This window comes from Cornus florida, unplaced genomic scaffold (genome assembly GCF_030987335.1).
Source record: "Cornus florida cultivar Cherokee Brave unplaced genomic scaffold, ASM3098733v1 CherokeeBrave_3.0.0_Hap2_Chr10, whole genome shotgun sequence".
Lineage (NCBI taxonomy): Eukaryota > Viridiplantae > Streptophyta > Magnoliopsida > Cornales > Cornaceae > Cornus > Cornus florida.
In genome coordinates, this window is record NW_026775580.1 from 90,371,151 (window position 1) to 90,395,216 (window position 24,066).

At 38.9% G+C, this 24,066-nt stretch overlaps 3 protein-coding genes across 3 annotated transcripts; 2 read left to right on the forward strand and 1 right to left on the reverse strand.

Annotated features, from left to right (window-relative positions):
- Positions 1-6,733, forward strand: LOC132280093 (protein unc-13 homolog). The gene is made up of 5 exons (XM_059782214.1): positions 1-773; positions 1,838-2,704; positions 3,389-3,844; positions 4,900-5,089; positions 5,189-6,733. The coding sequence occupies exons 1-5, from the start codon at positions 330-332 to the stop codon at positions 6,121-6,123; spliced, it is 2,892 nt and encodes a 963-aa protein (XP_059638197.1). The 5' UTR covers positions 1-329; the 3' UTR covers positions 6,124-6,733.
- A 1,396-nt stretch (positions 6,734-8,129) lies between these two features.
- On the reverse strand, positions 8,130-11,313 carry LOC132280094 (protein phosphatase 1 regulatory inhibitor subunit PPP1R7 homolog). Its single transcript, XM_059782216.1, has 6 exons — positions 10,863-11,313; positions 10,051-10,281; positions 9,624-9,770; positions 9,355-9,497; positions 9,146-9,260; positions 8,130-8,569 (listed from the first exon to the last, which is right to left on the reverse strand). The coding sequence occupies exons 1-6, from the start codon at positions 11,160-11,162 to the stop codon at positions 8,489-8,491; spliced, it is 1,017 nt and encodes a 338-aa protein (XP_059638199.1). The 5' UTR covers positions 11,163-11,313; the 3' UTR covers positions 8,130-8,488.
- A 10,778-nt stretch (positions 11,314-22,091) lies between these two features.
- LOC132280096 (pentatricopeptide repeat-containing protein At1g77170, mitochondrial) lies at positions 22,092-23,836 on the forward strand. The gene has a single exon (XM_059782221.1). The coding sequence runs from the start codon at positions 22,185-22,187 to the stop codon at positions 23,697-23,699; it is 1,515 nt and encodes a 504-aa protein (XP_059638204.1). The 5' UTR covers positions 22,092-22,184; the 3' UTR covers positions 23,700-23,836.
- Positions 23,837-24,066: the final 230 nt, after the last annotated feature.

Below are 24,066 nucleotides of genomic sequence, written 5' to 3' on the forward strand. Positions count from 1 at the left end.
CAACGTTCTCTCAACTGTTCTGCCAACCTCACTATTTCAATTCCATCTCCATTCTCCACAGTCCGCACCCATCTCTTTCTCTCTCTAAAACACAAATCATACATTCCTTTAAAGTGAAGCAAGAATAAACCCAACCCATTTTACTTTTTATCTCACAGAGAAAAGGCAATACCCAGATAGAGACCACGGCTCACCCCCCACTCGATACCCACACGGAAAGCCTTGAAAGTTTGGGTTTTTATTGTCTATTATATCTACTCTCTCTCTCTAAAGCCCTTCCATTCTTTTTCATGTTTTCAGAGACACAACCACTCTTCTAAGAATCCAAGATGGTAATCAAAAACGGCAATGATATTCCTATTGTGTCCTCCGACGACCTCTCCAACCCATTCGGCCAATTGGGTTTGGACATATCCGACACCGAGCTCCGAGAAACCGCCTACGAGATATTAGTGGGAGCTTGCCGGAGCTCCGGTGGGAGGCCGTTGACTTTCGTTTCGCAGTCCGAGAGGGCCATTGAGAGGTCCACGTCCATGTCGTCTTCGCCCTCGTTGCAGAGGTCGCTGACGTCCACGGCGGCGAGTAAGGTCAAGAAGGCCTTGGGGTTGAAATCGTCAAAGAAGAGCTCCGACTCAGTGAGTCAGGACTCAGAGAGTTTGGGGAAGGCCAAGCGACCCGTGACTATTGGTGAGCTCATGAGGTTTCAGATGAGGGTTTCGGAGCAGACTGATTCCAGGATTAGGCGTGCCCTGTTGAGAATTGCTGCTGGACAGGTACTCAATTATATATACACACACATTAATTTGAACACATATAGATTCAGAGACATAAATTTTAACTTGTGCGTAATGGGTTTGTTATTCATTAACCTCTGCTTGGGTAAATCTGAGTTTTGCTGTTTGGTTGCTGAGAAAATAGAGGTAGAGGAAACAGAAAGTTTCAGCTTTTGATTATGTTAGTTTCTTTAACAGAAAATGTGAAATTTGACTCAACTAAGCTGAATAATTGCGTTAAACTCAAATTATGAGCGAAATTTAATAGTGATAAATTATAGTTCCTGATTGGATTAATTCTTTTTTATATATTTATTTTGTTGCATTCTCTCAGCAACCAAGCTTGCTGATATTGTGGCTCTTTTGGATTATTCTCTTGTTGTCTGTTGTTTCTTGTTTGATTCGTCTCACACACTCGCTCCATGGCATTAATGTAACAGGACTTTGGGGTCCTTTTGGCTTTAGAATCTTATTTCTCCTATTAATTATTGGGATATTTTGTCAATTTTTGGGGATTATTATCTTGAGTTCACCTTATTATTACTTGTACTCATAATTTATAATTGTGTTTCAATTATGTGGACAGAAGTTTGAATTCGGAACCTATTGTTTATGAAACCTTTTCTCAACCTTGCAAAATTGAAGAGCTGCATTTTTTCCGTCCTGTGTGTTTGTGCTTTTGAGTGGAACGGCTTTGCAGTTTTGATCGTGATTAAATCTTAATATTGACTATGCTGCTATATATTAAGCACCACAGTATACATGATCAATGTGGCAGGTCCTATTGTTTGGTTTATTTAAGTGACAAACCACATATTGTATTAGAAAAGCTTGTCATGAATTTGTAGCTGCACTTCCATCTTCGTTTGGATTAATTCCCAGAGTTTTCGTTCTGTTGCTTAATGCTCTGGGATTAATTTATTGTGTGACACGTCTCCGAAAAATTGAAATTATATTTATAGCTATTTTGATGAAGAGTTAACATGTATATGTTTGATGACTAACAATGTTGTACAAATTTCAGTTACTTGATAATTGGCTTATGTTTCTGCACTTGTTCACAGCTTGGAAGGCGCATTGAGTCAATAGTTCTACCACTAGAGCTATTGCAGCAGTTCAAGTCTTCAGATTTTCCAAATCCGCGAGAATATGAAGCATGGAAAAGGAGAAATTTGAAGATTCTCGAAGCTGGACTAATTTTGCATCCTCATCTGCCCTTGGATAAGAGAGACGCTGCTTCACAACAGCTTCGGCAGATTATTTACGGGGCCTTAGAAAGGCCCATAGAGACTGGAAAGCGCAGTGAATCAATGCAAGCTCTTCGCAGCTCTGTGATGTCTCTTGCTTGCAGATCATTTGACGGGTCCATCTCTGGAACATGCCACTGGGCGGACGGAGTTCCTTTGAATCTCCGACTCTATGAAATGCTTCTAGAAGCTTGCTTTGATGCAAGTGTAGAAACATCCGTCATTGAAGAAGTTGATGAGGTTTTAGAGCTCATAAAGAAGACATGGGTAATACTTGGAATAAACCAGATGCTGCATAATCTTTGCTTTTCATGGATATTATTTCACCGTTATGTTGCAACTGACCAAGTTCAGAGTGACCTGCTCTTTGCCGCCAATAATTTGTTATTGGAGGTTGAAAAGGATGCAAAGGCGACAAAGGATCAAGCTTACTCCAATATATTGAGCTCTACATTGAGTTTGATGTTGGATTGGGCAGAAAAAAGACTACTTGCTTACCATGATACGTTTTACGGTGGAAATGTTGATCTAATGCAGAATGTCATATCACTGGGCGTCTCAGCAGCCAAGATATTGGTTGAAGACATCTCTCATGAATACCGTAGAAAGAGGAAAGATGTTGATGTAGCACACAACAGGGTTGAAACTTACATCAGGTCATCTATACGTTCTGCTTATGCTCAGGCAAGTTTTTGTCTTTGAGCTTGATCCCCTTGGGGTGCTTTTGAAAATAAAATGAATTATTATTCGTATCATATGTATAAATATAGGATACTGATCAGTTTAGACAGAGAAGATGAAAGAGAAAAGTGGAAATAGAGAGAAAAATGATAGAATAAAAGATTATCCCTAGAAAGGTTGAGGAGGGTGTGGTTTTATCGGCCAACAACTCTCATTTTTACAAACAGATCCACATTAACTCAAAAGCAGAAGCAAGTAATGTAATAAAATTTTTCCAAGAATGTGTTCCAGAAATGACATTCCAAACACACCCCTTAGAAATAACTAAGAAATATTGAAACACTGATTTTGAGATGAATATATATATTACCAATAAACCTAGACTATTGTAATTGGGTTACCTGCTTTTAACAGCCAAAAAGTCTCGCTTCATTCATTTGCAGGATTAAACTTTCTGTTGTAACTTTAATTTATTGTCCTGACTACTTCCCAATTCCTGAATCTCTGCTGCTGTTTGACTTTTGAATGTTCACATATATCTGTGCCATTATCCAAAATATTACTTGCTTCGAGCAATATAGGTTTTTCCAGTTTTGTTTTCAGATAGACTTGCTACTCGGCTGAGCTTTTCGTCTATTCTGTGTCCTGATTCAAACTCAATTTTTTGTTTGATCTATCTCAACACAGGAAATGGAGAAGGTAAACTCAAGCAAGCGGTTGTCTAAAAATCAACAAAGTCCTCTTCCTGTCCTTTGCATACTTGCTCAAGGCATTTATGAACTGGCTTTTAATGAAAAGGAGATATACAGTCCCATACTGGAGAGATGGCACCCGCTTCCAACAGGTGTAGCTGTAGCCACCCTTCATTCTTGCTATGGGAATGAATTGAAGAAATTTGTTTCGGGTATTAGTGAGTTGACACCTGATGCTGTACAAGTGTTACTTGCTGCTGACAAGTTGGAAAAAGATCTTGTGCAAATTGCAGTTCAAGATTCTGCGGATAGTGAGGATGGTGGGAAGGCAATCATGCAGGAGATGACTCCTTATGAGGCTGAAGGTATAATTGCCAATCTGGTGAAAACATGGATAAGGACAAGAGTGGACAGACTGAAGGAGTGGGTTGATAGAAATCTGCAACAAGAGGTACCCTTTTCTACTCCCTTTTCCATCTTAACTTTGTTCCTTTGGTTGGATACCTCAATGAACATGGATGGGGATTGATTTATCAGTAGAATGGATTCAGGTTGACTGACATCTGGATCCAGCTACTACATCCTACAGATCTGAGTCCATATATGAACAGAGATTAACATATCCGAGACTCCGGAGGATCTGAGTTTATATTGACTGGGCTCTGTATGCATGAATCCACTCATGAATACACTCATACCTTCTTTCTATCATATGGAGAGAATGTGAATGACTTCAAAGCCTTTCAGGCAGTTTCACTGTTATCAGAGAGTTTCACGTTATAATAATTTTCTCCCATACCAAATGCTTCAGGTCAAGCATGAAGAAGTGCGTAAAAGCAAATATCTATATGAAATAATGTACAGTATTAGTATTACACCTGTTGCACATTTTGACTTTTTAAAATCATCTGAATATCAAGTATACAATGACAGAACAACTGTAGTAATCCTGACTTCTTTTTTTTCTCCCTTTGACAATGACATATCTAGTTATTGTTTGGTTCTAGTTGGTAATTTTTTAGGAGAATATTTGTTCTGTCTTCCAGAGGTGCTAAGATCGTAAGATGCAAGCTTTATGTCTGGTAATAGTTTTGGATAGTACTGCAAGCTGGCTGGCTGCCTGAGCTTGAACATTGTCCTCGGCTAATTCTAACCATTACCACATTTATTCTGGAAAAAGAGGGAGAAAATTATCTTTCTTCCAACCTAAATGGGCAAGCTTTGTTAATTACTCGCAACTATTTTCCATTCAGAAGTGTGAAGATAGTATGCCAAAATTATGAAAACTAAAGCCTGCAATATTTTTCCACTCACACTGCTTGTGGTACACAATGCATCTTTTAATAACTTAAAGACCGATTTAATAATTTTCTCATCATTTTTCGCTTGCCGCTTGATCACATTTCTTAATACAAATTTGAAACGTAGTTTTTGACCAGTCTTGTATGACTTATCCAGTAAACATTTTGCTAAATTTATATGACCTAACCAACATCTTCTTTATAGGTGTGGAATCCTCGGGCAAACAAAGAGAGATTTGCTCCCTCTTCAGTTGAAGTTTTACGAAGCATAGACGAAACTTTGGAAGCATTCTTTTTGTTGCCTATACCGATGCATCCGGTTTTGCTATCTGACTTGATGAGTGGGCTTGATAAATGCCTTCAACATTACATATTGAAGGCAAAATCTGGCTGTGGTAAATATTACATTGTCTGCTAGAAAGAGAAGAAAAAAAATGCAATTGTCAAATGTTTGCTCTCCTTAGTAACTATTGATTCTGTCATGTATTTTGCAGGATCCCCAAATACTTTTGTTCCAACCATGCCAGGTTTGACCAGATGTACAACTGGATCAAAATTCAATGGTGTATTTAAGAAGAAAGAAAAGTACCACATGGCTCAGAGGAGGAAACCTCAGGTTGGGACCATAAATGGGGATAACTCCTTCGGTATACCACAACTATGTGTTCGCATTAATACTCTACAGTACATTCGGAAGGAGTTGGAAGTTCTAGAAAAGAGGACAATCATCCATTTGAGGAAATCTGGGTCAACTCATGTGGATGATGCCGTAAATGGGTCAGGAAAAATGTTTCAGCATTCAGCAGCTGCTTGTGTGGAAGGGATCCAGCAACTCTGTGAGGTGACTGCATACAAGGTCGTATTTCAAGACCTAAGTCCTGTCTTTTGGGATAGTCTGTATGTGGGCGAAGCTTCGTCTTCCAGGATTGAGCCTTTTCTCCAAGAACTTGAGCAAAATTTGGAGATTATATCATCAACAGTGCATGACAGAGTCCGAACACGTGTGATTACTGACATAATGAAAGCTTCATTTAATGGGTTCTTATTGGTTTTGCTTGCGGGAGGCCCTTCTCGTGCTTTTACTCAGCAAGATTCTGTTGTAGTAGAGGAGGATTTCAAGTTTCTCATGGATCTCTTCTGGTCTAATGGTGATGGATTGCCAGCTGACTTGATAGATAAGTTTTCTACTAATGTGAAGCGTGTCCTTCCCCTTTTCCATACTGATACTGAGAGCCTAATTGAGCAATTCAGAGGTGTAACACTAGAAAGCTGTGCCGCCTCTGCTAAATCAAGGCTTCCGTTGCCTCCAACTTCAGGTCAGTGGAGTCCAAGTGAACCAAACACACTCTTGCGAGTTTTATGTTATCGAAATGATAAGATGGCAACAAAGTTCCTAAAGAAAACCTACAACTTACCAAAGAAACTGTAACAGAACTTTGAGTCATCAGTGGATACCATACTGCTTCGGTAGCTCTGGGACATTCTTGTAGTTTTACTGGTATTTGCCACCGTATCCAACATCGGAGTTTCCAATGATATGCTTTAAGGGGGGGCTTTTGGAACTGAGCATGTCTACATTGGAAGCAAAAATGCTTCTATTGTACAGATATTTATGGCTGAATTTGGTTGAAGTCCTTGCCACTTTAGTCATGCAAGAACTTGACGGGCACAGTGGACTTGCTCCTCATCATAGTCATCCAGGAGTTGAGAAGGCTTGTGAAGTTGAATTTCAACAGAAGGCAGTTAACATTGATTATTATTCTTCCACATTAGAGAATATGTCCGTTCTACCACATCTAACTTATTGAGGTTCTTTCGCCCCCATGAAAGTTTCCGGCTTTCTTATACTTCTCTTCCACTGGCTTTCTTATACTTCTCTTCCACTTCAGGTCAGGACAATTTGGGGGATAGATAGAGAGAGATTAAGCTATTAATTACAGAAATTTGGAAGGTATACGCTTGTTTCGTAGTCTGGGAGTGTGTTCTGTAGCTGCTTGTGTATAATAATGTAAAGTTCTTTTATGAGGTTTTTTTGCCAATATTTCACATTGCTTTGTGTGGTGTCTTTTGTTATGTGTGACTTGATTTTTCTTGATCATAATAAGTAGGTAGGGGGCTAAGCCAAAGTTGGTTTTTAGGCCAATGTGAAATTTTTCTTGATCACAGCCGTGTTGTTTTTTCAAAATAATAGGGGCCTAATCTAACATTAGAAATCACCTCTTGCCTTCTGCACAGCTCATTGCACCTGTTGATATAGTCTTCAACCCCCATTAGGGGAGTGCCTTCAAGAATGAATTCTAGGGCAGATTTTTTAATGTTCTCTCCGGATAGCAGAGCAAACCCAGTCGAAGTTCCAAATTATTGATTGAAAAATGATACATTTCCGAATTAATTCGGAGGATGCAACTGTGTGTTATGAGTGGAGGTGCACGTTCCACCATATGACATCATCATAACATCATATGATGGGATTCACATTCTTACTCACATATCTCTTACTTAGCATATTCGAATTCCGAAAATATATTGGGTGCACGGAGTGTGAGTTCGAATCCCCTTTACTTATGATCTTTTACTTTTAGGGTTAGTCTACTTCCTTTATTTTATTTTAAATGTTTACAGCCATGGAAATTTTTACAATCATGAAAAGCCAACTCCGACATTCAATCAAGTTCTCAGTGAAACTAACATCGCTCAATGGAACATAATGAAGCAACTGTTGTGCACTTAAAACTTCCTTCCTTTATGGATACGAGGCCAACCCCATTCACACTGATACGGCCTCTTTCTGGCTGACATCAAACCGTTGGTTATATATGACAAGGTGGTTGACTACTGAGCTACAATAGTTTGTCACAACATGAAAAACTTCTTGAAAATTAAGGTTACTAGCTTCTGTTTTAGTTCTTCATGTAAGAGTGATGTTCCATCTTTAAACAAGGAAAAAAATATTCCAAATTTTTTGGTCAGAAATTTAAAAAAGAACACAAGAATACTCCTATAGTCTCTTGAAAACTATTCTTTTATCTATTGAAATCAGCCTAGAGTATTCCATCCGGGTACAATATTGGGAATATATTCGCGGATGCCACATTTTTATGATCCTTACGAGCCACCGGAAAAACAAGTTCATGGTTCCATATTGTATAAATCAATGGACAGTGGAAGTCTATGCAAGTTTAGCAGGCTGCTTACAATAATTAAATTGTTGGCACCTTTTGAGGATAAAACAAAGCCATCCTCAATTCCAAAGTGAACAAATTCACCACTCTAGAAGGGTTGCAGAAGACCTAATGAGCATGCCGACTAAACATCCTCATTTTGGAGCCAGAATTGCACCATTTTAGAAGCTATACCCTTTTTTCACACACATGCCACAAAAAAAATAAAATAAATAAAATAAAAATAAAAAAAGTAAAAAGTAAAACACACAGATTGAGAGAATGCTCTTTATTAGGGAAAAAATAATTGTCTTGAAAACTTGTAAACAATGGTGAAAGGTAATGCATATGGTTGGAAGTCTGATAACGCAAGCCCTTGATCAGTTTCTAATTTCTTGGCATGCATTTTTCTGCAAACACAACTGAATCAACTTCTACCAAACCTCATGAACCACAATTTCCCCAAAAAAAAATCTGTGTACTCGGTACTGAAAGATAAAATGTAAATGTAACAATCAATTGCTTGGTCACATACATATAGAAGACATTTGAGGAACAGTACTCTGACATAAGTGAAAACTTGCTGTATCAGTGTCCTCTGAACAAGAGTAAAAATCAGGTGCCACAAAACTTCTAGGCAAAAATTTCAGAATCTATTTGCTCAACATTTGGGAAGATTTGCCTCAAATTAGTGTAATAGTTTGGAGCATTTGCCTGCAGGATGTCACAGAAACATAACTTGAAATTAGTGATGTGAGAAAGAAACAAAAAAATAAAAACATTAATTATAGCCAGACACTACAATAAAATGATGCACCCTTTGAAACCGACTCTTCAGCAATTGGAAACATGCTACAACCATTAAGCTGTACCTTCCTTGTCACATTACACACAATAAAACATTGGAAGATAGAAGCATTGGAGTAGAGGCATAATTAAGAAAACAAAGACCAGATAAGACTAATGAAGTTTCATGTTCTACTATTACCCATTATTCAAAAAAAAAAAATTGTGAAAATTTATATCCGAATTGTGAAAAATTGCTAGAAATTATACACCCACTAATTTTTCAATACTAATAAAACAACCAACTCAACACAGTTCTTTTTCCAACTATGTAGGATTGGTCATAGGAATCATAAAGTAAAACAACGTACTTCGATTTGTAAACAAGAAGTGGCATTTCAAAAGTAGATAAACAACAAGTGGCATTTTCAAACCTAGGGGAGAATGAAAATGAGGCTCCAATTCATATAACAGATACTTTGAGTTGTAAAGAAATAATCATACACATGGATTGCGCTCAAGGTAGATGGTGGTGAGCTTCTCTCTTGAACCAGCAACGGCCTCATCAATACCTTCTACTGATGCAATTTGATTGTCATTAAGCCATAGATCTTCTAATCTGCAACAAAGATTCATGATGGAGGTAATACAGGTTAAGAGTATAGGACAAAAAGACAAGGTCCAAGTGATTGGGTATGTCAGATGATTCTTACTGGGTCAGGTTTCCAATGTCAGCAATTTCAGTTAGCTTATTCGATGATACGTCCAAGACCCGCAGATTTACCAAGGTTGATAAGCCTTCCATTTTGGCAATACCATTATGGCTCAAATATAGTTCTTCCAGGGCAACACATGCCTTGAAATTGGGAAAGAAAATCAGAGAAAAGCTTGTTATCCACATTTCCAGTTGAAAGCAGTGAGTAAGAATTAAGAAATACAATTTGTCTAAATACCACGTCACATATGTTTAGCAACAAGATACCTCAAACCCTGTCATGGCAGTTAAACGATTACTCTGCAGGCTAATCTTCTTGATGCATTTGAGCCCACATAAGTTAACAGTACGGATACGATTCCGACCCAGCCATAGCTCTTGCAAATTTGTCAAATTTTGCAAATTCTCCATTACCTGAATTAGCAAAGTAAATACTTCAGCATTGACCATATATTCACCACTCATTGTTTCATTTAATTTTCAAACTCTCCTTTCATATAAAACACTCAAATGGGTGGATTTTTTAATTTTCATAAACATATTTCACGTGCACTGCACCCACACTTGTTATCAATGATTAGGTATTTAAGAACAATTAAATCTAAAACAAGCTGGTACTAATTGGTTGATGGCCAAACTTCAAACAACTATTAATTTTACAAGAGAAATATTCTTTAAGAGATTGAACTCTTACCCGTAATCTGTTTGAGCCAAATTCAAGAATTAGTAGCTCATGAAAGTGGTCAATCTCCTCCATCTTGGTAACTTCATTTTTGGACACATAGAGTTCCTTGAGTGTGTTAGAGACCTTAGACAGTCCATTTGATGATGAAATCTCATTGAAAGAGACATCAAATACCAATAGCCTCTTGAATATGCTAACATCAGGTACTTTCATTAATTTATTATCCCTGAGAACAAGCTCCTGCAAATAACACCATTTGTATTATTTCAGCAATAATTAACACAAATGCTGGGAAAGAAATACTAACACCACACGTATAAGCATACATATGCATATCATACATACATACACAACACATGGACAAATATGCAAACATACGACTATGCAAAATGTGTGTTTGGTTGATAATAAAATGGGTCAAGATAGGAAAGAAATATATAACAATACATTATTTAACTAAAGTTCATTTTAGATAGAGCTGAATGGCAAAACAGTATTCTTGTAGTCTACCCCAAATAATTGGGGCAATGCTTCGTTGAGTTAATTTATGTTAATTGGTCTTGTTTTGGTTTCTGAAGAAGTAAAAAAAAAAAAATGCCTATTTTGATTTTAGATATATGTTTCTACAAGCACCATATTGTAAATTATAATATACAAATTGAAAAATGACCCGTAAAATCTTCTGCGTTCTGCAACCAAACAGACAAGCCAGAGAAGTCAGAGCAACGTTTTGTTTGCTCATTTTAATTTATAAAATTCCTTAATTTTCCAACATTTTCCCCGTAACCAAACATAACAGAAAGAAAATCAGGACCAAATACCTCGAGGCCCGAAAGGGCATCCCAGCAGGAAATGGGGTCGACGCCGGCATCATCGAAGAGGTTCTGGCGAAGCGAGAGCTTTTTGAGGTTCGAGAGGTGGGCGATTCGAGGGTCCAAAGCCGATAAACGATTGGCCGTGAAGTCCAACTCGATCAAACTCGGAGGAAACTCGATTGAGCTAAGATCGTGGAGCTGAAAGCTGGTGATATCGAGAATCGTTGGGGACGATTCATCGTCGACCATCGGATCGTCTGTGGGCTCTTGATTTGGTTCCGATGATGTTTGATTTTGGTCTTCCATTGAATCAGAGCCAGTGAAACCCTAATTGTGAGAAGGAAGGAAGGAAGGCCCAAAGATGGAGAGGGTTTGTTTGCTTGCTCGAGTTTGTGTATACTGTGTGCGTGCATTCGCTGTACGGGGAAACAGTTCGGCTCTGGTGCTGATTGGTATGTCGATGTGGCAAACCAAGACTTTTTCTTTTTCTTTTTCTTTTTTTCTTTTTTCTTTTGTTTTTTTTCCTAAATAATGAAATTTGAAAAAAATAATACTCCTTAATAATGTCGATACAAGAAGTAAAAGGGAAACTTTATATAAAAGTAAAGCTGTAGAGTATAGAAAATAGTAATGAAGTAAAAGTTCATTAACAAAAATAATTAAAAATTTGATTAACTGTAGATTTTGAAAAATAATTTGTGTTTATTTGATTTATAAGGTTTTTAAGATGTTATAGTTTGCTATATGTATTTTTCTTTTTCAAAATTGATTGATTTTCATACTTTAAAAGGTACTGCAGAGTATTAAATTGCAGCTCTTGCCCAATGGATTGAGGAGGAACTGCCTAGTTTTAATTTACGAGGAGTGCTAATTGCATTCGACTGTTATTAGTTACCATTCTTATAATTACACGTTTATTTATGAAATTAAAAATATAAATTTTTAAAACAAAATTACCCTTTAACATTTTCTTATCTCTCTTTTTATTCTCCTCTCTTTAATTTTATCCCTTATATCAATAACATTATATATATATATATATATATATATATATATATATTATTTTCTTTCTTTTTGGACTGCCAAAACAAATAATATTATGGGAATGAAATATTTTATTTCTTTTTTTTAATTGTATTTTAACTATATATATGTGTGCGCGCGCGTGCTATATATGGATTCACGTCCAATTCTTATAATCAAAATTCATTTAAGTTTTTTTTTTTTAATTTTGTTTCTCTCCTCGCTTAATTGATGTACATGTTTATGTATAATATGTAATATGTAAATATATGTGCATCTAAATAACTACCCCTCCATATACGTATAAGTTTTTTATTTCTATTTTTTTTCTCTCCTCACTTAATCACATGTGTGTGTAAACAAATACTTTTATGTCATTATATTTGTATACCCTATAAAAAGTGTAATCAATTTATAATATTTATATACATTTTTAAAACACTTAATTTAATTAACAAAAATATTATTACATGACTTGTGACGTTTCAGTTTATGTTTTTATATTCCTAAACGTTACGTAGTTTATATATTTTAAGTTACTTTCATTCATGAAGAGTTTCTTCCTTATAGGATTTTAACGCTTTTAATTATTTAAAATTTTATTATTTAAAAAAATGACTTTTCTTGTTTTATTAAAACATGTGTCTTAATTAATTCACGTAACTTTTCGTTACTTATTAGTTATATTATCAAAGAGTTGCATCACTCCAAAACAACCTTAAAAAAGTTTCAAATCTAAAAGAGTCTCTTGATTTCCACAATCCCTCTAGCGTGAACCCATAAGAAAAAAATGTTAGAAATTTTCTTCTTCCACAAACAACTTCGAACTTGTGTGCATCAAATCAAATCTCAAAATCTTAACTTTTTGGAAAGGTATGTTTCAGTAGTTGTTGTGAATGCAGTGCCACTTTTATATTATTATTATTATTATTATTATTATTATTACCCTATAAAAAGTGTATTCAATTTATAATATTTATATGCATTTTAAAACACTTAATTTAATTAACAAAAATATTATTACATGATTTGTGACGTTTCAGTTTATGTTTTTATATTCATAAATGTCACACCTATTAAGATACTTACAGACTCCCAGTCTAAAATAAATACGTAGTTTATATATTTTAAGTTGCTTTCATTCATGAAGAGTTTCTTTCTTCTAGGATTTTAACGCTTTTAATTATTTTTAAAAAACAAAAGATACTTAGTAGGATCAAATTTTGTGGCCAGTTAATTGATTAACTGATGAATTATATTCCTTCTCAAAATTTTAGCGATTAAATTGTTACATTTGCGAGATTTGATACACAACATTATTAGATGATTCTTATATTCATAATTTATAAAATCTCTAATGCTCCAAGTTCCTTTCTCATTTTTGTAAATCAATTCCAAAAAATTAGTTTCATCCAAAAGTGGCATTATTTCTCTTTCTACAAATCTATTTTTTAAATTTCCAAAAGAGATGACTCATCACAAAAATAATTGAATTTTAAAAGTCACATTTCTCTATCTACGTAGTCAGTGTTTGAGTAACTTTATTAGTGTTTAGATTGTAATTTTAGTTATTTTTCATATGAAAGATTTATGAGTTAGAGACCTTTTTCAATTTAAACACTTATTTTAACATTGTGTTTACATTTTGGTGTTTATTAAAAGAAAAAGAAATTTTGTTTTTTAACTTTGTTTGATAGTTGATGCATTGAAATTCAATATCATAAAATGTTAATAAATTATAATTTTCATAAACTTCTTACTCTAAAAATTTTAAATGATAGTTGTGACTTAAATTAATGATTAATTTTAGATTTGTTGTAACTACTCACTCATGTGAAACAATGTAAAATGGAATAGTTACATTTAAAATTAAAGCACCTCTTGTACAATATTTCATACTAAAAAAACAAAACAAAACAGCTAGTTAGAAACACTAAAATTAGATCATAATTATAAATTATTATTTAAAAATAATAAATAGCAACATTGACTCTATTTATTCCCCTTGAGAAAGGATTTTTACTCTCTTATGACTATTTATTCTTAGAAAAATCAAATACTCTCTTCCATATTCACCTTTTAAGACATATTTTAATTATTTTGGAACCAAATTATAACTAGTGGTCTTATATGCTTTTATAATTGCAAAAAACTTTTAAAATTGCTAAAAGTATATACATTTATCAAAATACGCGTGTACAAAGTATTTTGGTTTATTCACTGAAAATAAACCAAATTCATTGTTATTTTATTAAACTTCATATGGATATCTGTTTTATTTTTTATTTCTTGTTGGGGAAAAATAATTTGTTTTCATATTGAAGTCATAGGGTGATATTTGATATTTGCAAAACAATAAAAATAATTACAGATAATTTACATTACGTGTAACGCACGTTGATTCATCTCATGTGTGTATATATATATATATATATATATATATCACTTGCTATCAATATATAACACGTATATATATAGTTAAAAGATAATTTAAAAAAAGGAAATAAAATAATCAATTATCGAAATGTTACTCGTTTTGGCAAATTAAAAAAGAAAAAAATTGTGATTATAAGAATTGAACATGAATCCAAATATAGCGCACACATATTATATATATATATATATATATATATATATATATATATATATATATATGTATAGTTAAAATATAATTAAAAAAAGGAAATAAAATAACCCCCCCCCCCCCCCCCCTTTTTTTTTTTTGTCAATCTAAAATGTTATTGATATAAGAGATAAAACTGAGAAGAGGAGAATAAAAGAGGAGAGATAAAAAAGGTTAAAGGGTAATATTGTCTTAAAATTTTATATTTTTAATTTTCATAAGCAAAGACATTTCATAAATGAACGGGTAATTATAGAAATTGTGACCAATAAAAAAGGAGATTATGGAAGAACAATCGAGAGCGTGAATACAATTAGCACTCCTCTTAATTTATTAATATAATTTTGGGCCTATCTTTCGTAAGAAAATGTTATTAGATTTGACAATAACTGTAACGACCCACTCCACCACATGGTATGATATTGTCCGCTTTGGGCCTGAGCCCGCACGGTTTTGCTCTTGGACTTCACCCCAAAAGGCCTCATACTAATTGGAGATGACACACTTACATATAAGCACTTCACATTTCCTCTACCCAAGCGATGTGGGACTTGTGCAACCGTAACTCGCCAGTGTGGAAGCCTGACAGTGTTTTCGCACCCGCCCACGGCACACCCGCTCACAAGGTCATCACAATCCACCCCCCTTGGAGGCCCGACGTCCCCATCGGCACACTTCCGGCTAGGTCAGGCTCTTATACCATTTGTAACGACCTACTCCACCACATGGTATGATATTGTCCGCTTTGGACCGGAGCCTGCACAGTTTTGCTTTTGGACTTCACCCCAAAAGGCCTCACCCCAAAAAGCCTTATACCAATTGGAGATGACACATTTACATATAAGCAATTCACCTTTCCTCTACCCAGGCGATGTGGGACTGTGCATCCGTAACTTGCCAATGTGGTAATCTGTCAGTATCTCTCGTACCCGCCCACGACGCACCCGCCCACAAGGTCATCACAATCCACCCCCCTTAGAAGCCCGATGTCCCCGTCGGCATATGATGAGCACTGAAAAGTGCGCATTTAAACCCGTTAAGCTTAAGCATTCTAGTACCTTTATTTATCTTACTTTGCCGTTTTAAACTTATTACGTGTTATTTATATTTTCAGGCACTAATCCCAAAATTGAGCTAACTCAGCCAAATAAGAGCTTAATTGAAGCAATCCTGAGATAAACCAAAGGAGGGAGCAAAGTGGAGAAAGCAAGGAGCAAAAAGGAATCAAAGTTGTACAGCTGAAAAGTTCGATCGATCCAACTTAGAGTTCGATCGATCGAACATCTATGATCGATCACAGTACTTCTCGATAGATCCAACCTTGACCTTTGCTGAAATTCCAAGTTCGATCGATCCAACATCACCTTCGATCGATCGAACCTTATTTTGTCATATTCAAATGATTGATCTTATCCACAGCTGTACGCCTACCAACCACTTTTGTCCTTTTCCCCATAAATATCTTCGAAATATCTCAGCCTTATTCTTATCCGGAGGAGTCAGACCACTTCGATCGATCCAAGATGCAGTTCGATCGATCGAACCCATCTTCGATCGATCCAAGTTAAGGTTCGATCGATCGAACTTCCTCCAGTGAGAAAAAGTTAAAGTCCAGCTCATTTATTCCGTCCTTCACCCAATCATTGGAGAATATGCCTTGCACGACCACAGCTCATCATAGGGTGTATTTGACTTACCTATATAAGGAATATGATACACTTTTTGGAAAGGAGTCTAGAGTCGCTTGTCACACATTGAAAATCACCTTGGAGGCTATTCTTGGAGAGGAGGAAGGAGGGAAGCTAGAACACCATTGGAGGAGATCTTCACCAACAAGGAGCAGCCATGGAGTTAGCCCTTGAGGGTTGGATCATCACTACCATGAGTGGCTAAACATCCTCTTGGGGCTAGAGTTAGCCCCAAGCATGCTTTCTATACTCTAATCTTGTGTATTATTGAGGGATTAGTGTTGTATGATACATCTTGATATTCATGTATATATAAATCTTGATTATTTCATGGTTTGTATGGTTGAATGCTTCCAATTGACTATTCTATTCTACCCATATGTCTATGTATGCTAGAGTAGGATATTCATGTGCTTATCTCTAGATTTAGTGTTTTTTATGCATGTCTATGTGTATTGATGCTATAGATTTAGAGATTATCAAGATGATATGCTTAATGAATGCTATTTTGGTTCATTTGATGGTTTATGCCTATTCTTGATGGCTTGTGCCTCTCCCCTAGTCTAGATAGCTTTATTTTCATGCTAGTAGTGTAGATTTAGTGTAGTGGTAGTATAATGTTAGATGGGAGGACAATCTACTCTTGATGTTTGATGTTCCATGCTTGTGAGTCCAAACGGCATATTCCTCTAATAGTGTGTTGTATGTGGATTGTGAGCTTAATGAATGATTAATGACTAGTTATGATACGTTGTATCTTTCACATGTGTTTAGACAATTTATTCCTCTCCCAATAGATAAATTGTGGCCTCTCACATGATGTTTAGATAATGCATGTTTAACTAAGTCATCCTTATGGATTGCTTGGACTATGAGCTTAATGAAAGGTTCAATGACTTGATTTGATATTTTATTCTCTTCACATGATGTCTAGACAATATATTCCTCTACCAATAGATGTATTGTGGCCTCACACATGTTGATTGAGACAATTTGCACTTGTTGAGTCACCCTTACCAATTGAATGTCTTTTACACACATAACATTGTTGCAACACATTCATTTCCCTCATTAGTCACTTGATTATGGTTTGGAATAGTATTGTTTGGTGGTGATCTCTACACCCCAAGACATTTCCTTCTTACTTACTCTTTATCTTATTGCATTTTAATTAATTCTTTTCTAGAAGTAATCAACCAACCCAATTCTCTTTTGCAATCATTTGGTACGCTAGAGTCGAAGTTGAAATTCCAACACGTATAATCCCTTGGGACGATACTTACTCACTCTTGCTACGTTAGTAGTAGTGTTGGTAGTAGTTTTTATAAATTTAAATTTGACATAAAAGGCTTTTCTTGAACCACACATTCACTACATTCAGTTTGGCGTATTAGAACGGCCGTCATCAGCATACTTCCGGCTGGGTCAGGCTCTGATACCATTTGTAACAACCCACTCCACCACATGGTACGATATTGTCCGCTTTGGGCCTGAACCCGCACGGTTTTGCTCTTGGGCTTCACCTCAAAAGGTCTTATACCAATTGAAGATGACATATTTACATATAAGTACTTCACCTTTCCTCTATCCAAGCGATATGGGACTGTGCACCCGCAGCTCGCTAGTATGGTAGCCTGACAGTGTCTCTCGCACCCGCCCACGGTACACCCGCCCACAAGGTCATCACAATCAACCCCTTTTGGAGGCCCGACGTCCCTGTCGGCACACTTCCGGCTGGGTCAGGCTTTGATACCATTTGTAATGACCCACTCCACCACATGGTATGATATTGTCCGCTTTGGGCCTGAGCCCGCACGGTTTTGCTCTTGGGTTTCACTCTAAAAGGCCTAATACCAATTGGAGATGACACACTTACATATAAGCACTTCACATTTCCTCTACCCAGGCGATGTGGGACTTGTGCACTCGTAGCTCGCCAGTGTGGTAGCCTGACAGTGTCCCTCGCACCCACCCACAAGGTCATCATAATCCACCCCCCTTGGAGGCCCGACATCCCCGTCGGCACACTTCCGGCTGGGTCAAGCTCTGATACTATTTGTAACGACCTACTCCACCACATGGTATGATATTGTCCGCTTTGGGCCGGAGCCCGCACGGTTTTGCTTTTGGACTTTACCCCAAAAGGCCTTATACCAATTGGAGATGACACATTTACATATAAGCACTTCACCTTTCCTCTACCCAGGCGATGTGGGACTGTGCACCCGTAGCTTGCCAATGTGGTAGTCTGTCAGTGTCTCTCGCACCCGCCCATGACGCACCCGCCCACAAGGTCATCACAATCCACCCCCCTTGGAAGCCCGACGTCCCCGTCGGCATACTTCCGGCTGGGTCAGGCTCTGATACCATTTGTAACAACCAACTCCACCACATGGTATGATATTGTCCACTTTGAGCCTGAGCCCGCACGGTTTTGCTCTTGGGCTTCACCCCAAAAGGCCTCATGCAAATTGAAGATGACACACTTACATATAAGTACTTCACCTTTCCTCTACCCAAGCGATGTGAGACTTGTGCACCCGTAACTCGCCAGTGTGGTAGCCTAACAGTGTTTCTCGCACCCGCCCACGGCACACCCGCCCACAAGGTCATCACAATCCACCCCCCTTAGAGGCCCGACGTCCCCATCGGCACACTTCCGGCTGGGTCAGGCTCTGATACCATTTGTAACGACCTACTCCACCACATAGTATGATATTGTCCGCTTTGGGCCGGAGCCCGCACGGTTTTGCTTTTGGACTTCACCCCAAAAGGCCTCACCCAAAAGGCCTTATACCAATTGGAGATGACACATTTACATATAAGCACTTCACCTTTTCTCTACCCAGGTGATGTGGGACTGTGCACCCGTAGCTTGCCAATGTGGTAGTCTGTCAGTGTCTCTTGCACCCGCCCACGACGCACCCGCCCACAAGGTCATCACAATCCACCCCCCTTGGAAGCCCGACGTCCCCGTCGGTATACTTCTGCCTGGGTCAAACTCTAATACCATTTGTAACAACCCACTCCACCACATGGTATGATATTGTCCGCTTTAGGCCTGAGCCCGCACGGTTTTGCTCTTGGATTTCACCCCAAAAGGCCTCATACTAATTGGAGATGACACACTTACATATAATCACTTCACATTTCCTCTACCCAAGCGATGTGGGACTTGTGCACCTGTAACTCGCCAGTGTGGTAGCCTGACAGTGTTTCCGCACCCGCCCACGGCACACCCGCTCACAAGGTCATCACAATTTACCCCCCTTGGAGGCCCGACGTCCCCATCGGCACACTTCCGGCTGGGTCAGGCTCTGATACAATTTGTAACGACCTACTCTACCACATGGTATGATATTGTCCGCTTTGGGCAGGAGCCCGCACGGTTTTGCTTTTGTACTTCATCCCAAAAGGCCTCACCCCAAAAAGCCTTATACCAATTGAAGATGACACATTTACATATAAGCACTTCACCTTTCCTCTACCCAGGCGATTTGGGACTGTGCACCCGTAGTTTGCCAATGTGGTAGTCTGTCAGTGTCTCTCGCACCCGCCCACGATGCACCTGCCCACAAGGTCATCACAATCCACCCCCCTTGGAAGCCCGACGTCCCCGTCGGCATACTTCCGGCTGGGTCAGGCTCTGATATCATTTGTAACAACCCACTCCACCACATGGTACGATATTGTCCGCTTTGGGCCTGAGCCCGCACGGTTTTGCTCTTGGGCTTCACCCCAAAAGGCCTCATACCAATTGAAGATGACACACTTACATATAAGTACTTCACCTTTCCTCTATCCAAGCGATATGGGACTGTGCACCCGTAGCTCGCTAGTATGGTAGCCTGACAGTGTCTCTCGTACCCGCTCACGGCACACCCGCCCACAAGGTCATCACAATCCACCTCTTTTGGAGGCCCGACGTCCCCGTCGGCACACTTTCGGCTGGGTCAAGTTCTGATACCATTTGTAACGACCCACTCCACCATATGGTATGATATTGTCCGCTTTGGGTCTGAGCCCGCACGGTTTTGCTATTGGGCTTCACCCCAAAAGGCCTCATACCAATTGGAGATGACACACTTACATATAAGCACTTCACATTTCCTCTACCCAGGCGATGTGGGACTTGTGCACCCGTAACTCGCCAGTGTGGTAGCCTGACAGTGTCTCTCGCACCCGCCCACAAGGTCATCACAATCCACCCCCCTTGGAGGCCCGACGTCCCCGTCGGCACACTTCCGGCTAGGTCAGGCTCTGATACCATTTGTAACGACCTACTCCACCAAATGGTATGATATTGTCCGCTTTGGGCCGGAGCCCGCACGGTTTTGCTTTTGGACTTCACCCCAAAAGGCCTCACTCCAAAAGGCCTTATACCAATTGGAGATGACACATTTACATATAAGCACTTCACCTTTCCTCTACCCAGGCGATGTGGGACTTGTGCATCCGTGACTCGCCAGTGTGGTAGCCTGACAGTGTCTCTCGCACCCGCCCACAACACACCCGCCTACAAGGTCATCACAATCCACCCCCCTTGGAGGCCCGACGTCCCCATCGGCACACTTCCGGCTGGGTCAGGCTCTGATACCATTTGTAACGACCCACTCCACCACATGGTATGATATTGTTCGCTTTGGGCCTGAGCCCGCACGGTTTTGCTCTTGGGCTTCACCCCAAAAGGCCTCATACCAATTGAAGATGACACACTTACATATAAGCACTTCACCTTTCCTCTATCCAGGCGATGTAGGACTGTGCACCCGTAGCTCGCCAGTGTGGTAGCCTGAAAGTGTCTCTCGCACCCTCCCACGGCACACCCGCCCACAAGGTCATCACAATCCACCCCTTTTGGAGGCCCGACGTCCCCGTCGGCACACTTCCGGCTGGGTCAGGCCCAAAGCGGACAATATCATATCATGTAGTGGAGTGAGTCGTTACAAATGGTATCAGAGCCTGACCTAGCCGGAAGTGTGCCGACGGGGACGTCGGGCCTCCAAGGGGGGTGGATTGTGATGACCTTGTGGGCGGGTGTGTCGTGGGCGGGTGCGAGAGATACTGACAGGCTACCACACTGGCGAGCTACGGGTGCACAAGTCCCACATCGCCTGGGTAGAGGAAAGGTGAAGTGCTTATATGTAAGTATGTCACGTCCAATTGGTTTGAGGCCTTTTGGGGTAAAGCCTTAGGGCAAAACCGTGAGTGCTCAGGCTCAAAACGAACAATATCATATCATGTGGTAGAGTGGGTCGTTACAAATGGTATCAGAGTCTGATCCAACCAGAAGTATGCCGACGAGGACATCGAGCCTCCAAGGGAGTGGATTGTAATGACCTTGTGAGCAGGTGTGTCGTGGGTGGGTGCGAGAGACATTGACATGCTACCACATTGACAAGTTACGGGTACACAGTCCCACATTTCCTGGGTAGAGGAAAGGTGAAGTGCTTATATATAAATGTGTCATCTCCAATTGGTATGAGGCCTTTTGGGATAAAGTTCAAGAGCAAAATCGTGCGAGCTCAGACCCAAAGCGGACAATATCATACCATGTGATGGAGTGGCTCGTTACAAAAACATAGACAGGTGACAATTTATGACTCCACATTTCATTTCAATTCAATTCAATTCAAACCATCCCAATTTTAAAAAATTTAATTATACCCTTCCAGTCTTAAGACTCACAAACTTGTCAATTTAATAAAAAAATATCTAATTTTTAAATAAATTTAGATTAATCCTGACAATAATTTGTTAAGTTGATTTGATATCACCGTTATTATTTATTTATTTATTTATATTTGTGATCGTACAACACTTGTAAAAAAAAAAAATGTAGCGAAGCCTAATAGTAACGACAATACTAAAAAAGTGTGGCCTCCACTTTATTTATACCTATCTTTTTTCTCTTCTAAAATGGAGAATCCACATAAAGCTGGCCAAACCTCTTAGCCAAATGGACTGATGTGGCTCTACCCCTTGCCCTAACGAATGACCATATATCACTTTTGTCATGTTTTAATTTGTACCAAATCTCTCACTCCTCGCACCACTTGGTCCATCCCACAACGCATGACCTCACATCTTCATCTCATGCTCAGGATTTCTAGAATCAAACAGCCCAAACACCTCACCATTTTTTACCATCTCAATCACACCTCTGCAACAAATATCACACCTCAAGTTCCCCATCCCAATGCTCACTCTCCAACAAGCTCTCTCAATTCCACCCAAGATCAAGCCAAAATCATAGCAACCCAATTGTCAAATTGTACAAACTTAGTAGAACTGAATCAAATATATGCCCATATCATCCGAACCCGCATGCTAGATTTGTACACTGATCCATTTCACTGGAACAACATTATAAGATCATACACTAGGCTTAATTCACCTTCCAAGGCTCTATGTATATACATTGCCATGTCTCGAGCTGGTGTCATGCCCGATTCTTACACATTTCCCATTGTCTTGAAGGCCATAAGCCAAGCGTTTCATGCTGAATTGGGTGGGCAAATTCATTCCAGAGCGATAAAGAATTGTCTTGATTCGAGTGAGTTCACTGAAAGCGGTTTCATTAGTTTGTATGCTAAAGCGGGCGAATTTGACAATGCACGCAAAGTGTTCGAACAAAATCTTCATAGAAAGTTGGGTTCTTGGAATGCCATGATAGGAGGTTTGTCACAGGGTGGGCGTGCTAAGGAAGCTATTGGCATGTTCATGGAGTTGAAGAAAAGTGGGTTTGAGCCTGATGGTGTGACTATGGTAAGTGTGACGTCGGCTTGTGGGAGTTTAGGAGATTTGGACTTGGCTCTTCAGTTGCATAAATGCGTCTTCCAAGCAAAAAACATGGAGAAATCGGACATTTTGATGTTGAATTCACTTATAGACATGTATGGTAAATGTGGCCGGATGGACTTGGCTTATAGGGTGTTTTCGAGGATGATCCAGCAGAATGTTTCGTCGTGGACATCCATGATCGTGGGCTATGCCATGCATGGGCATGTGAATGATGCATTTGAATGTTTTCGTTGCATGAGAGAGGCAGGCGTGAGGCCTAACCTTGTGACTTTTGTTGGGGTCTTGAGTGCATGTGTGCATGGCGGGACAGTGCAAGATGGAAGATATTATTTTAACATGATGAAGAATGATTACGGGATGATACCCAAGTTGCAGCATTATGGGTGCATGGTGGATCTACTTGGGCGGGCGGGGTTGCTTGAGGAGGCCAGAGAAATGGTGGAGAGGATGCCGATGAAACCAAACATAGTTATTTGGGGGTGTTTGATGGGGGCCTGTGAGAAATATGAAAATGTAAAGATGGGGGAGTGGGTGGCAAAGAATTTGCAAGAATTGGAACCTTGGAATGATGGGGTTTATGTGGTCCTGTCCAATATATATGCCGCTAATGGTTTGTGGGATGAGGTTGAGAAGATAAGAGGGATTATGAAAAATATAAGACTTGCTAAAATTCCTGGTTATAGTCTGGCAACAAGATCAGATTGAAACACAGGTCTTTTTCAATTTTGTCTATGACATTTCAATTATTATGTGTTCATTCTTATCCTTTTAACACCATCCAATTGTGTACCTCTTATCAAAGAAGTTTATTTATTTATCGTAATGAAGGATTTCTTTCACCATTATTTCATTTAAAATCATCATGGCTTTCAATCCATGCTTCCCTTCTTGCGCATTCTGTTACGTTAAGAAATATGATGCCTGTCTTCACCTGTATATATTGGACATGAGTATTTAAAAATAAAAAATGTTTTAGTTACCATGTTTCTCACTTCTTAATGTTGTGGGGGAACATTCTTATACTGTCATGACTAACACTCGTTGTAATGGAGAACAATTTCCATGAAGGGGA